This window comes from Podarcis cretensis (assembly GCF_951804945.1).
Source record: "Podarcis cretensis genome assembly, chromosome: 16".
NCBI lineage: Eukaryota > Metazoa > Chordata > Lepidosauria > Squamata > Lacertidae > Podarcis > Podarcis cretensis.
Window position 1 is genome coordinate 30072831 of NC_137186.1, and position 14314 is coordinate 30087144.

General features: G+C 42.2%; 1 protein-coding gene across 4 annotated transcripts in view; it reads right to left on the reverse strand.

Moving 5' to 3' along the window:
• The window catches only part of LOC307204662 (clathrin heavy chain 1-like), a 58487-nt gene that overhangs the window by 11872 nt on the left and 32301 nt on the right, over positions 1 to 14314 (reverse strand). For all 4 annotated transcript variants that reach the window (XM_079956348.1, XM_079956345.1, XM_079956347.1 and 1 more), the window contains exons 15-25: positions 14116 to 14241; positions 13700 to 13842; positions 10883 to 11117; positions 8779 to 8901; positions 8088 to 8233; positions 5835 to 6018; positions 3874 to 4066; positions 3294 to 3451; positions 3004 to 3168; positions 1754 to 1861; positions 758 to 925 (exon numbers count right to left, since the gene is read on the reverse strand). In XM_079956348.1, coding sequence (XP_079812474.1) covers positions 758 to 925; positions 1754 to 1861; positions 3004 to 3168; positions 3294 to 3451; positions 3874 to 4066; positions 5835 to 6018; positions 8088 to 8233; positions 8779 to 8901; positions 10883 to 11117; positions 13700 to 13842; positions 14116 to 14241 — 1749 coding nt within the window. The remainder of the gene's footprint in view (positions 1 to 757; positions 926 to 1753; positions 1862 to 3003; positions 3169 to 3293; positions 3452 to 3873; positions 4067 to 5834; positions 6019 to 8087; positions 8234 to 8778; positions 8902 to 10882; positions 11118 to 13699; positions 13843 to 14115; positions 14242 to 14314) is intronic.

The following is a 14314-nucleotide window of genomic DNA, read 5'->3' on the forward strand; positions in this document are numbered from 1 at the left end:
TATGTGATCTTTGACAGTACAAGCCTTAAATAGCCTGAGGCCAAGATATCTGAAGAACTACTTCTATCCACATGAACTTGCCCAGTATTCCACCACTGGGTGCCACGTTCTGCATTGTCCTACTTGTGGAAATCAGAAAGTGGGTAACTAAACAGGTCAGGATCTTGTATCCATTTCCCTCAGGAACTGCCCACTCCTCTTGCCCTCAATATTCTCCTGGCCCCCTCACTCCCAGCTTTCCACAGTAAAAACTTTTCTTCTATAATGCCTTTAGATATTAGCCTTGTCCTATGACTTTTTTTTCTGAGTCCACTGCGGTTTTTATTTTATTTGAACTGACATGTATTTTTGTTGCTAGGAAAGCAGAGGAAGTGGCATTTAAAAAACAAAACAAAAAACTTTGTGTTACATGATTGACTCAATCGCAGGTACAGTGGTGCCCCGCAAGACGAATGCCTCGCAAGACGGAAAACCCACTAGACGAAAGGGTTTTCCGTTTTTCGAGGCGCTTCGCAAGACGAATTTCCCTATGGGCTTGCTTCGCAAGACGAAAACGTCTTGCGAGTCTTGCGATTTTTTCCGCTTCCCCCCCCTTTTCTAAGCCGCTAAGCCGCTAATAGCCGCTAAGCTGCTAATAGCGCTAATCCGCTAAGCCACTAATAGGGTTGCTTCGCAAGACGAAAAAACCGCAAGACGAAGAGACTCGCGGAATGGATTCTTTTCATCTTGCGAGGCACCACTGTATATTGTCAAATACCTTGGGAATGTTGACTCTGGACCAAAACAATTCCAGGTGCTCTCTCATCTTCTGAGGTTTGTATTTAGAGTACAAGATGGCAAGTTCAGTGAACATCCCCATGTGGGCACGCTCAAGGCCCAGAGCAGCTTCTAAGAGGGCAATCAGCTCTTCAAAGTATCCGCGATCCTAGGATTAAAGACCACAGCATGTTTAAGAAGCATATACCTCACTTGCAAAGAAAAACAAAAAAGACTTGCAATTTTAAAACCAGTGATAATGCTTGAAGACGGAATGTATTTAAAAGATTGCAGAAGATATTGTTTAACTTAAATACCCTTAGGCAACATTCAAAGTCAGCAGTACAGTAGTACCTCGGTTTTTGAGTGTCTCGGAAGCCGGACGTTTTGGTTTTCGAACGCCGGAAATGCTTCCGTTTTCGAACGCACCTCGGAAGTAGAACGGCTTCAGCTACGTCCCCCCCCCCCCCCAATTTTCTCCACTAAAATTGCATGTCGCCTCTGCAAGGCCCTTTGCGCCTTGGTTTTCAAACAGTTGGAAGCCGAACTGTCTTCCAAAGTGGATTATGTTCGAAAACCGAGGTACCATTGTAGTAGCTTGTTCATAAGTGAAGGATAAGGTATGTAGGCCCAACATTTTGCATATGACACACTGACGACACACCTTGGTGCATCTGCACAGCCATTTGAAGTGGTTCTCTAGCCTCCTAATGAATGTGTAGAATACTCTACTGAAGCAAAGAAAACTCGTGGCATAACATTAATTCCTCCAGCTACAGTTTTCTAGAGATGTACACCTGGCTTTAGCCCTGTCCATACTGCATATCAATTAACATTAACTTAAGCCATAAATACTATGGATCTTTTAGCTTGCATTAGCTGTCTTAAGCTTGTTGGAGGAAAGGTGGGGAATCGGGTTTTAAATACTATAATAGCACTGCTGCAAACAAGCAGCCAGGGGCATTTTACACTTTTAAAACAGTTAAAGGAAACCCACCTGATAATAGCTGATCAGTTCTTCAAGCTCATCAGCATGGATTACTATGTGTAAGCCACAAATCTGCGCAAGCCGGAACTCCTTTCCATCCACACACGCAAAGCACACCTGCAAGTGGGAAACAAAAAATGCTGTTAGCAAACTGCGTTACAAGTCAACTTGCCCAAATACCTTATATCCCTTAGATCAGGATTGGAGCCAGTCCCCCACATGGACAATGATCTGAAATATTTTCCATAAAGTAGGTATGAAGGTTGTGTTGACCCTCATGTGGACTGTTCCAGAAGCTTTGCTAACACCATCTTGGTAGTCAAGATAACCCCACAATTAATTGGTTGTGGTTGTAGAAATGAACTCATATATGTTTATTCACTTGCTTTGATATAAGCTAATCGGCTCACTTGGATGTTATCCTACTCCTTGGGCTTGGAGGTGCTGGGCTCTGAGCCCAGAAAGGGGAGCTATCTGTAAGACCTGAGTATTTGCCACCTATGCCCTCACCTGGGCAGGTGAGGTGTTGGGAGGTTCTAGACAAAGTGACGTGTGCTGCTTTGTGTATAAAAATTGTATGCACAAGCCATCTTCTTGCTGCGGTGTCCGCCCTGCATCTGCAAAGGCTTGGAGAACTGGCATGCTGCTTTGCTGTAAATCCATACAGTGGTGCCTCGCAAGATGAAATTAATTCGTTCCGCGAGTTTTTTCGTCTTGCGAAGCATGGACTTTGGAAAAGCTTCAAAAATCACCAAAGTCTTCAAAAACCTCAAAAAAGGCTACCACACCGCGTGCTATAAGTTGCTCCTCGAAGTGAATGCACGGTTTTAAGAAAAAGGAAACAAACTTGCAAGACAAAGGAAACAAACTTGCAAGACGTTTCCGTCTTGCAAAGCAAGCCCATAGGGAAATCCGTCTTGCGAAGCAACTCAAAAAACGAAAAACTCTTTCGTTTTGCAAGTTTTCCGTCTTTCGAGGCATTCGTCTTGCAAGGTACCACTGTACCTTCTTTAATAAAGCACTAGAACAGGCCATTCTGATGTTCTTAGCATCCTTCTTTGGTATCCCTGCACCCAACCACTCCCACAAGCCCTCCCTTTGGTCCTGTGGTTCAGAACAGAAGATGCAATTGATTCTCTAAAAAAGGTATTGCCTTTTGCACTAGGGAGCTTGGTTTTTTTTAACAGCAGCCATTAGTTTGTGGTGAGATCCTTAACTGCTAGTCTTAATACCTTCCCTTGCAGCACAAAACGAGTTACCTCCTTCCACGTCCTGGTGCTGTTGGCTTTGCGGCCACTATCAACAGCTGCCTGGTACTCCCCAAGATGAACCAGTGTAGATGCCAGGCGAGCAAAGTTAGACACATTGTTGTAGAGAAGTTTGGCCGCATCGTACATGCCCTCCTCATAACAGCGATCGCCAACCTAAAGAGGAAGAGTTTGTGTCAGTGAAGGAATGCTGGGGCACAAAAGCTGGAGCTGGCGTATTTCAAAATCCAGGTCAGAAGTTAGTTTAGCTGGAAGTGCTAGCATTTAAGTAGAAAACGTACCTGCTGTATGTGAGCGTTGTTTGGGCCACTGACAAACTCTTCTAGCTCCGAGAGCCTATTAGTTTTTGCCAAGGCAAATATAAGTTCAGTCTCAACGTAAGATTCCCTTGCTTTTTTCCTAGCCATTTGTAAAAATTTAACCAGATCCTCCCAGTTATCTTAACAAGCAGGCGAGGGGAGAGAAGAGAATAAAGATAAATTAGTTCCGTTGAATTTAGTTTAGTTTTTGTTTTTTGTTCCCTACACTTGCAAAGAAGCAACAATATGCTCCACCTCTCAGCAGAACAAAGAGATTTTATGTATACTGTACTGAAATACTGATCCTAAACAGGATGGATATTCTAGTAATTTATTTATCTGAAGTACCTTTTAGCAGTGTTTTTAAACAAACTTAACATATTTCTATTTATTACCATGCAACCCTTTCAGAATTAGAGGTACATACTGAAGAGATCTGGCATAGGGATGTTTTATACAATCCAGCTTTGCCAAATGATGGTCTTCCCAAAGGATTTCCGCTAATCGAGCAAGGATTAAAATTACCACGTCCTGCTAAGTGAAAAGAACCACTTGAGCTTACCATTTCTGTTGGCTGCCTGGACAACTTCCATGTAGGCAGAAGGATCGTCAGCCTTTATGTAAGAATCTATGGCTTCCTTCACCAAGTCCTTTTGGAGCTGTGCTCTGGCCAGCTGGCTCCAAACTGCTGGTTCATTACATCTCTCAGCGAATTCATAAGCACGATCCAAGTTGCCAATGTGTTCTATCAACACCTAGGAGAGGTTACCAAAATGAAAGTCTCAATAAATCTCCAGTGGGCACCACAGAAAGTTTGGGTGGGGTGGGGAGAGAGGGGGGGGGGGGAAGAAAATGAAGAATGATTCAAGTCTAGAAAAAGATACAAAGCCCAAACAACCTTAGAACGTCACTAGAATCTTTTATTTAGATGGTTTATACATTGTCCTTTATGCTGATGAAAATGACCCTGTGGCTTGTGTAAACAAATAAAATGCATAAAGTAACATAATCCTTTAAAAACACACATCACTGAGTCTGACAATTTGTACATGAAGCAGTGTTCATATAAAGAGGGTTCAGATTTTATATACAGTGGTACCTTTAGTTATGGGACGCGGGTGGTGCTGTGGGTAAAACCTCAGCGCCTAGGGCTTGCCGATCGCATGGTCGGCGATTCAAATCCCCAAGTGCAAGTAGATAAATAGGTACCGCTTTATAGCGGGAAGGTAAACGGCGTTTCCGTGTGCTGCGCTGGTGCCGACTCGCCAGAGCAGCTTTGTCACGCTGGCCACGTGACCCGGAAGTGTCTCCAGACAACGCTGGCCCCCGGCCTCTTAAGTGAGATGGGCGCACAACCCTAGAGTCGGACACGACTGGCCCATACGGGCAGGGGTACCTTTACCCTTTAGTTACAAGCACCTCTGGATACGAATGCTTCGGGCTACGCACGCGGCAAACCCGGAAGTAACGGAAAGGTTTCCGCCGCCCGCGCAGAACAGGCACCTCTGGATGCAAATGTTTTGGGGTAAGAATGGACCCCTGGAACAAATTAAATTCGTATCCTTAACCTGGAGGTAGGCTGTATGAATTGTGTATTGATTCGTAATGATTTGTTGGGTCTCTGGACCGTAATAAAGATTGATTGATTGATTGATTGATTGATTGATAAATTCGTACCCAGAGGTACCACTGTATAAAGCAGTCTTCCATAGACTGTTGCATTATATGGGCCCAACCTCTCCCCATTCATCCAGTGCTGCATATACCGTATTTTAAGCCCTATAGGTCGCACTTTTTCCCCTCCAAAAATGAAGGGGAAATCTGTGTGCGTCCTATGGGGCAAATACAGGCTTTCGCTGAAGCTTGGAGAGCGAGAGGGGTCGGTGCGCACCGACCCCTCACGCTCTCCAGGCTTCAGGAAGCTATCCGGAACCTGGTTTGGTTTCCCCGACCTGGTTTTGGGGGGGAAATAAAGGGGGGGAAATTTCCTTTATTTCCCCCCCAAAAAACTAGGTGCGTCCTATGGGACGAAAAATACTGTATTTGTATTTATCTAGTGGATTTACCGGGCAAATAGAAAGCTTGCCTTCTTGAGGAAGAAGAAGAAAAGTTCAGCAGCTCATGTAGGTGATGACAGTTTCTGGCAAAGCCTCGGACATCATTGAACAGGTTTATATAAATCTACCCAATACACCCAAGGAAACAGCCACTGTCACTCATCCTTGAAGTTAGACTCCCTTCTTGCTCTTCAGGTATAGAAACCAGGCATAGGCAAACTCAGCCCTCCAGCTGTTTTGGGATCAGAATTCCTATCATCCCTGACCACTGGTCCTGTTAGCTAGGGATGATGGGAGTTGTAGTCCCAAAACATCTGGAGGGCCGAGTTTGCCTATGCCTGATATAAACACTCAAGTGTACTACATTTTGCTGATGTTTCATGCATAAGCATTACAATATTTAATTTTCTAGGTCAAGGGAGGTCTCTGCAAGACACACTAGCTGTCAATCTGTACTGAGCCTCACCTGAATTGCAGAAGTATTCACATCAAATTTCCGAAAGATGGCAAAAGCTTCTTCGTACAGCTCATTGCTAATAGCAATATTTGCAATATCTGGGGCATCATAATTGTCTAAACGGTTTATATACTCCATCACACGTGTTCGGTCTGCTTTAATGGCCGTCAGTATTAGGAGATTCTGAAGATTCCTTTAAGGGCAAAGAATGAAACAGTCAAGAAGTAGATTCAACTAGCAGGCTTCCCTGCAGAGTTTGCGTAAGAGTATTTTCGGAGCAGGAATAAAAGACAACTACGTGTGGGCAACAGTAACCAGTTTTAAAAGTGAGCATTAATTAACTTGAAACCAAAACTAGCTTCTAGCAGCTGAAATCAATCAACTTCACAACGTAATAGAAAAATGAGCAGGGTTGTGGCCTGTTACACTATATAACTGGGGTGGCTAGCCATTTTCAGCACAAGAGCCACATTGGTACATTTCTCCTTGTACAGGGAGGCCAAGTGTGAAAACGAGAGTGGCAGAGGGCCAAAAACTCAGTAAGAATTCATTAATATTTAATTTAACAAATCCATTAATATTTTATTGGCTCTTTGTCTCTTTAATAAGTAATTGGTTTATTTATTGTATTTATTGTAAGCAGCACTCGATTCATCTGTGCTACCTTCCCAAGCCTACAGAGAATAGAGACTCCCAAATTTAAAATTCATACCAAACTCATGTTTTGAAAAGCTGCCATATACTCAATTTCACATGCTGATTCACAAAACAATTGATACTCAGTAAAAATTTGCTGAGCAACTGAAACAAGATGCTTGTTTCAGGATCCCTGAAGGAGTGTCTCCGCCCCCATCATCCAGCCCGGACACGGAGATCCAGCTCCAAGTGCCTTATGGCAGTTCCCTCACTGTGAGAAGTGAGGTTAGAGGGAACCAGGCAGAGGGCCTTCTCAGTAGTGGCACCCAGCCTGTGGAATGCCCTCCCATCAGATGTCAAGGAAATAAACAACTATCTGACTTTTAGAAGACATCTGAAGGCAGCCCTATTTAGGGAAGTTTTTAAGGATTGATGTTTTACTCTGTATGATGGTTTAATTTGCTGAAAGCCACCAAGAGTGGCTGGGGCAAACCAGTCAGATGGGCAGCATATAATAATAATGATAATAAATCACTCATTATTTATTGTTATTATTATTCTCAGTCCAAACGTCTCTGCAGCAAACTATGCACCACTGTTGCCTCTATCTACAAGGAAACTGTTAGCAATTTCACTCCTCCGATGCTGCAGATGAGAATGTTGTAAATCACATGCCTGTCTGGGATAACTCTGGGAAAGGAAAAAGTCTTATCTCTTCCACTGCGGGTACTTTTACACTGTACTTTCGCTTTTATTTCTTTTTGTTTGTTCTCTCTCCCGGAGAGAATGGACGCCATTATGCCTTCATCTCTACATAGTGTGTAAATAAATAGTAGATTAGATCTACGATGTCTCACTCTTCTTGCTGTGTTAAGCCAAATTAAGTGTGCATATACCAACTGGTATATGTTGCTGAGCTCACTGGAGAAGAGGGGAAATGACTTTTCCAGAACTGTGCGTACCAGAAGACGCTCAGCGTTTTGGGGGCTTGCAGGCACCCCCAGGGTGTTTTTCCAAGCATTCTGCTTGACCCCAATGAAAAAAGTCTTTGGGGTCTCCCATTTCAGGGCCCCCGAGACAACAGCCCCCAACACAGCTGACTTCCCTTGCAGTTCCAAATGATAACGCCAAGCAGACCAAGACAGCTAAGTTCCATTCTCAATCATAAGAAAAGCCTTATGAAACATCTTGAAGCAAAGGGCAAGAAGGATGGGGCACCGGCCAAGATAATAATAATAATAAAAAGGATTGTGCTGCCACAGCTAAATGTAGTGGACACTCGGGTTGCGAACGTGATCTGTGCGGGAGGCACATTCGCAACCCACAGCATTCGCAACCCACAGCACGGCGTCTGCGCACGCACGGGTTTCAATTCGGCACTTATGCGCATGTGCGGCCGCCGTAACCCAAAAAAAATGCAATATGAAGGTATGACTGTATTGGGAAGGGTCCCATCTGAAACTGTTGTGGGGAGCAGACAATTAGGCTTGCAATGGCTGATTTACTACTTCTGCTATATATAGTATACCCATTTTACAGCAAACCTTACACTATGAAGCCTAGCACATAACAGTCATTTCCATGCATATTTAGTGTAGTGGGGAGGGAGGGCCTTCCCTTTCCTACCTGTGCTCACTGAAGACAGAGTTATCCAAAACAATCTTTTCCAGTAGCTCAATGAGCTCATTGGGCAAGTCGGCTGTCATGAAAGCTTTGACAGTAACAGAAACCTCCTCTGGATCCTGCGTTTCTGACAATGCGGTTTGGACAACCTGAATGTTTAAAAAAAACAACAAACAAATGTCTGCTTGTGCCATGAAGAGAGAATACTAGCAGCCTAGTTTTAGGAAGCCAGTTAGGAAAGGAGAGCAGGAGTGCATTTAACTTTCAAGGAACAAAGTTTAGTTTATGAAGGTAATAGATGGGTCTGGAAGAAGTATAAGCATCAAACTATTTGGCTTGCTTGGCATGTATCTAACACAGGATCACAAGCAGCCTTCCCCACCAGAAAATAAGAGTTCAGCACGGAAGGGTTTACGGGTGTTTGGAGAGAGAAAAATCATAGGCAGAGAAGCAAGGGAAAAACAAATGATACTCTTATGGAGCAAGCAGGCGGGCAGGCAGGCAGAGCATTAGAGGGGCAAGGCTGATCTCATTTAGAGGAGAACTATGGGAAACGAGGGACTACATAAGATCTTTGGCAACTGCTACCCTTTTCAGAGCACAATGCTGAAGAACAGATGACATTTCTCTTCTTGCTCAGTCACCAACCACTACATTCTACCTATTTTGTACAAATCCAGTCTACTTGCTATACCTGATCAATGAGCGGCCTCCTGAATGGATTGTTTTCCTCCAGAACGTTTACCCACAGTTCTGGATCTTTCCTGCGCACCAGATAGCGAGCTTCGCTCTTGAACAAGGAGTTCTCATTGCAGACCTGAAAGAAACAAAGGAAAAGGACAATAAACGCATGGAGTATATATTTGGACTAAAAGCAGCTATTTACAGGCAGCTATTTCCAGATTCACTGGAAGCCGTAATTAGGCTGTAATTCCATTTAATTTGCAACGCTTCCAGTTCTGTGGCACCTTGCTTTTCGAAGCTGGCTTTCCTTTTCAGAAAACTCATGAACACACAGCCTTTACGGAGAAGAGATTCACCAAGCACAGATCGAGAGGCTCAAGAGATCTGATTGCAAGACAGAACAAGGAAGCAGCTGGATGAAGTGCAAACGTTGAGTGTCCTTTCAATAACACACTCCATCTCGTTCAACTCAATAAACCATCTTGAAGGAGCTGTGTTAAGTTGAATGCCAACAAATGTTACTGCAAAAGCATCCACAGAATGTCAGTTTAGTAGTCAGTACAAAAATTAGATTTTATACTGAAACAGTGTCCCATTAGCTAATCAGCTGTGAGCCATAACTTTATCTCAACTGCCTCATCACATTCCATTTCATCACTAAAAGCTTATCTTGAACTATATTTATTTCAGTAATAGGGAGAGTGCCTTATAATGTGTCCATGGTATGAACTCCAGTAGATGTCAGTCTTTACCCCTCTCACTGTAAAAAGTTTGGAAAGCTCAATGTTAAAGGGTCAGTTCATCAGAGAAACACAATGTGTATTTTGTAACCCAGTCTTGTAGTGAGGAAGAGACACGGGCGGCTCTGTGGGTTAAACCACAGAGCCTAGGACTTGCTGATCAGAAGGTTGGCGGTTCGAATCCCCGTGACGGGGTGAGGTCCCGTTGCTCAGTCCCTGCTCCTGCCAACCTAGCAGTTCGAAAGCACGTCAAAGTGCAAGTAGATAAACAGGTACCGCTCCGGCGGGAAGGTAAACGGCGTTTCCATGCGCTGCTCTGGTTCGCCAGAAGCGGCTTAGTCATGCTGGCCACATGACCTGGAAGCTGTGCGCCGGCTCCCTCATCCAATAAAGTGAGATGAGCGCCGCAACCCCAGAGTCGGCCACAACTGGACCTAATGGTCAGGGGTCCCTTTACCTTTACCTTGTAGTGAGGAAATTGTCTGTACCTTTTATGCACCACATGAAGTAGCTTGTTTGCATTCGCCAGAGTGTTTTATAAATTTAGAGAAAGGATTCTCTAATGTTTCACTGAACTACCTGCTAAGGAACCTCTGCATATCTACAAGGGAGCAACTGTGCACTGTGGAAAATTGTGGGTACCACTCAAGGACAAACATACTGTTCATATAAGGCAGTTTCCCAACCTGGTGCCCTCCAGATGTTTGGAGTACAACTCCCATCAGCCCCAAAACATCTACATTGGTTGGGCCTGCAGAGCACTGGGTTGGAAAAAGCTAACATAGGTCTATACAGTGGTGCCTCGCAAGACGAAAAGAATCCGTTCTGCGAGTCTCTTCGTCTAGTGGTTTTTTCGTCTTGCGAGGCATTCGTCTTGCGGGGCACCACTGTATTAGCATCTCACCATTCAAACTGAGTGGGTGTTGTATTTTAGCAACATCTGGAGAACAAAAGGTTCTGCACACCTGCCATATGGAAAGGCTAGCTGCTGTGAGCAAACAAGTCTTCCAGGAAATTTGTTTTAAAACTGACTGGGGAAGGGAAGATATCTGAACTAACAGGTGGCTCATCTACTATTGCTGATCTTCTCATTGAGCAATAATGAGGTTACCCAAAATATACAGTTTGAAAGCCACCAGCTAAGAGATACACAATCATGACTTGTGCACCAGAAGATGGCAACCACAACTCCTTTGAACATTCAGAACTATGAGAAAATAAGAATTAGATTTGACAGATTTCTTAACCACTCCTCACTGCAATTCCATATACATGATATAATCAAGTCCACTTATGTGATACAATTAGGGGTGGGGACAGGGGAGAAGAGACAGCACAATATAGGTAAGTTACTGCAAGACAACACTAAAATACCTTTATGAGTTCAAGGTCACACTGCCCCCTCTCATAAGCCACACATGCCAAGTGTGGGTCCCTCTTTTCACAGTATTTGCCTACAACACGGCTGTCGTAAAAGGGGTTCTCCCGCAGAAAGCGTTCTGGGTTGTTGTTGCTGTCAATATAGATTTTAGCCAGTGCATTGTGTGTTGCTGGTTCTTCGCAGCCTTCATGAATTCGAGACTCGAGCCAGGGCAGCAGCAGCTTAAGCCTTAAATAAGAATGCAATTAATTGATTTTCTATGCTACTAGCAACCAGGAAAAAACCCACCTTTAAACTGCATCACAGAATCAACTTCCATCTCTCTCTTTCCCCGCTCCCATCTGTGTTTATCTTGAAGAGGATGGAAGACCCCTGCTAAGCAGCTAACCAAAGAATACAAAATGTAACCATTCTGAAGTGAGAGAAAGAAGATTTTATACTAATGGTGGAACTTTATTCTACGAGGAAGCATTTCTTCCAACTCCTAAGTAAAGCTGGTCAGTTTGGCTTCTATTGAGTTTTTGCCTTGCGCATCACCTAAAATTTCCACCTTTGCTAATATAAAGGACTGCCTATCTTCTTTAATGCCTGTTCTCCCTCTACAAAAGAACCCTTCCCTAAGGATGGAGACAAATCTGGGTAACAGCCACATCTTCCCTTTCCGGAGATGGCAAAATCAGTCATTTTTAAATATTATTTTTCCCGACAAGCCTTGGCAAAACCCAGTACTTGCATAGCACCTGAATAGCCTCACTTGAATGTCTACTATTTGTTCCCCTATTCCATCTTGGGACTGGGACCAGATGGCTTCACCATCAGCCATTTTTCTTCCACCCTCACTGCTGTTTACCATTGAGACCAGTGGTTCTTAAAGGGTGTGGTGCATTGGTTTGGCAGGAGAGAATGGCAAGTGTGGTTCAGGGGTAAGCAAAGAAAAATGTCAACATTTCAGTATAGTATAATATAGTGTAGTATCAAGAACAGAAAAGGCAAAGGTTTCTTTCTGTAGATGAGGAGATGAGAGTTTGTTTGTCTCAAATTAAACAATATCGTAGTAAGGTTAAAGCTTACTCGGAAATGATATGTAATGAATTGAAAAAGATGTTTAAAATAACATTTGTAAAAAAAACAAAAAAACCAGAAGCCTTTCTTTTGGGAATTATAGGGACAGAACTACCCAAACTGTACAGAAATTTATTCATGTATGCAACTACGGTGGCAAGAATGTTATTTGCCCAAAAACGGAAAGAAGAAGTAATCCCAGCGAAAGAAGAATGGATACAAAAACGATATTATGAAAATGATCTACCGGTGGTACATGACCCCAGTCAAGCTTGCAAAAATTTATCATTTGCCCAATAATAAGTGTTGGAAATGCAATGAGACTGAAGGCACTTTCTACCACCTTTGGTGGACCTGCCCAAAGGTGAAAGCTTTCTGGGAAATGATCTATAATGAAATTAAGAAGGTCCTTAAGTGGACTTTTCCTAAGAAACCAGAGGCTTTCCTCTTGGGCATGGTGGGCCAAGTGGTGCTAAGGAAGGATAGGATTTTCTTTATGTATGCCACTACAGCAGCAAGAATTCTACTGGCAAAGTATTGGAAGACGCAAGAACTACCTACTCTGGAAGAATGGCAAACAAAGGTGATTGACTTTATGGGACTGGCCGAGATGACGGGCAGAATCCGGGACCAGGGGAAAGAGACAGTGGAAGAGGACTGGAAGAAATTCAAAATATATCTTAAAAATAATTGCAAAATTGAGGAATGTTAAGATGTCAGGGGGTAAGAAGTAAAGAATTGCAGCAGTAAACAAAAAAACTTAAGAAATTTTTATGAAAGGGAATTAAGACAATGGACCCAAGGGTTGCTAAAGAATTATTAAACAAGGATGCAGGGATGGGGAGGTATGGGGGAGTCAAAGAAAAAAGGGTATGAACTGATGAGCTTGAAGTCATACTGTTTTATACTGTTTTTATTATTTGTTTGGAAAATTAATAAAAATTATTATAAAAAAAAAAAACGTATGGAATATGCAGAAATGGCGGCGCTTACTGGAAAAATAAGAAATCAAGACAACAAACTTTTTATAAAAGAATGGAAATGGTTTATTGAATATTTACAAATAAACTGTAAACAGATAAGAACACTGGCATGACTATTGTAATAACCTGCAGTTTTATAAGAGTATATATATTTGAAGTAAATAAATTTGGAATATGCAGAAAATATAAAAAAATAAATTTAAGGAACCGCAGAAAGAGGGGCAAGGAACTCAAGTTTTGAAATGTTAAAATGATTGTAAAATTATTGAAATGTATAAAACTGGAAATCATAAAAAACCCTAATATAATGAGATTTCCCAGCAAAAGCACCTCTCATTGAGTTTGTACGCATACTTAAGGTACAAAGGAAAGAGGCTTGTTTGTATTTTGGGAATGATTCATGTTCTTATGTAGCTGCATGGTTTTAAATTTTCTGGATGTCCCATGATCACATCATAAAGTAGTTGTGTTCTGTGTTATAAATCAAGTATTTCTTGATTTATTTCTTATGTATTTCTTATCCATTAAAAAATGTATTTCTTATCCATTAAAAAATTGGTATGGCAGCAGCAAATTTTTATTCTGAAAGTGTGACCCAGAGAAAAAAGTTGGTCTAATAAGGGTACTGACTTAAAGTGGTTTTTTGAAGTATTTTGACACAGTGGTTTTTTTACAAGCACATAGCTTTGCAGTTGGAATCTAAGAAGTTTTAGAAATAAAGGAATTCTGAATAATAACTAAAATTAGTTTGTCTGCAAGTCTTACCTATTTCTTTTTTCCACTTCAGCTACCAGTTCATCTGTTGAGAACTGGCCTCTCACCACCATGATCAAGTTCTTGATAACATCTTCAGAACAATCCACATCTAGAAGCCCTCCAACCACGGCTGGAATACGACTTGGATTTACCTAGAACAAGTCATTATTTATAGTTTCAGGTCTCACCAAAAAATGTCCAAACTATTGTTATACAGACACATTGGTAAACTGCAGGTTGCAACCAATTCAAAAACATCATTAAATAAATTTTAGCTATGCTTAAAATTTCATATTGAGTATCCTCTGATTACTTCCTGATCACATTTTCTGCTGAATGTCTAAGGTAAGGATTTGCTGTCACTGACATCAAAAGCATGTTCTTAAAAGTTATGAATCAAATTACCGCATGTGTAGATACATTACCTTTTGAACATAGATCTCAATGTATTTCTGCAAGTTGTTACGGTACAAATAGAGAACCAGGTCATGGACGAAGTCAAATCTGTCACAGACGATTATCAAGGGAAGCTGGTCTGTCAGCTTAGCTTCCTGTACAAACCGAGAGGAGCAAATACAGAAACATACCATTATGAGAAAGAGAGCAAGAAAAAGTACAAGCAAG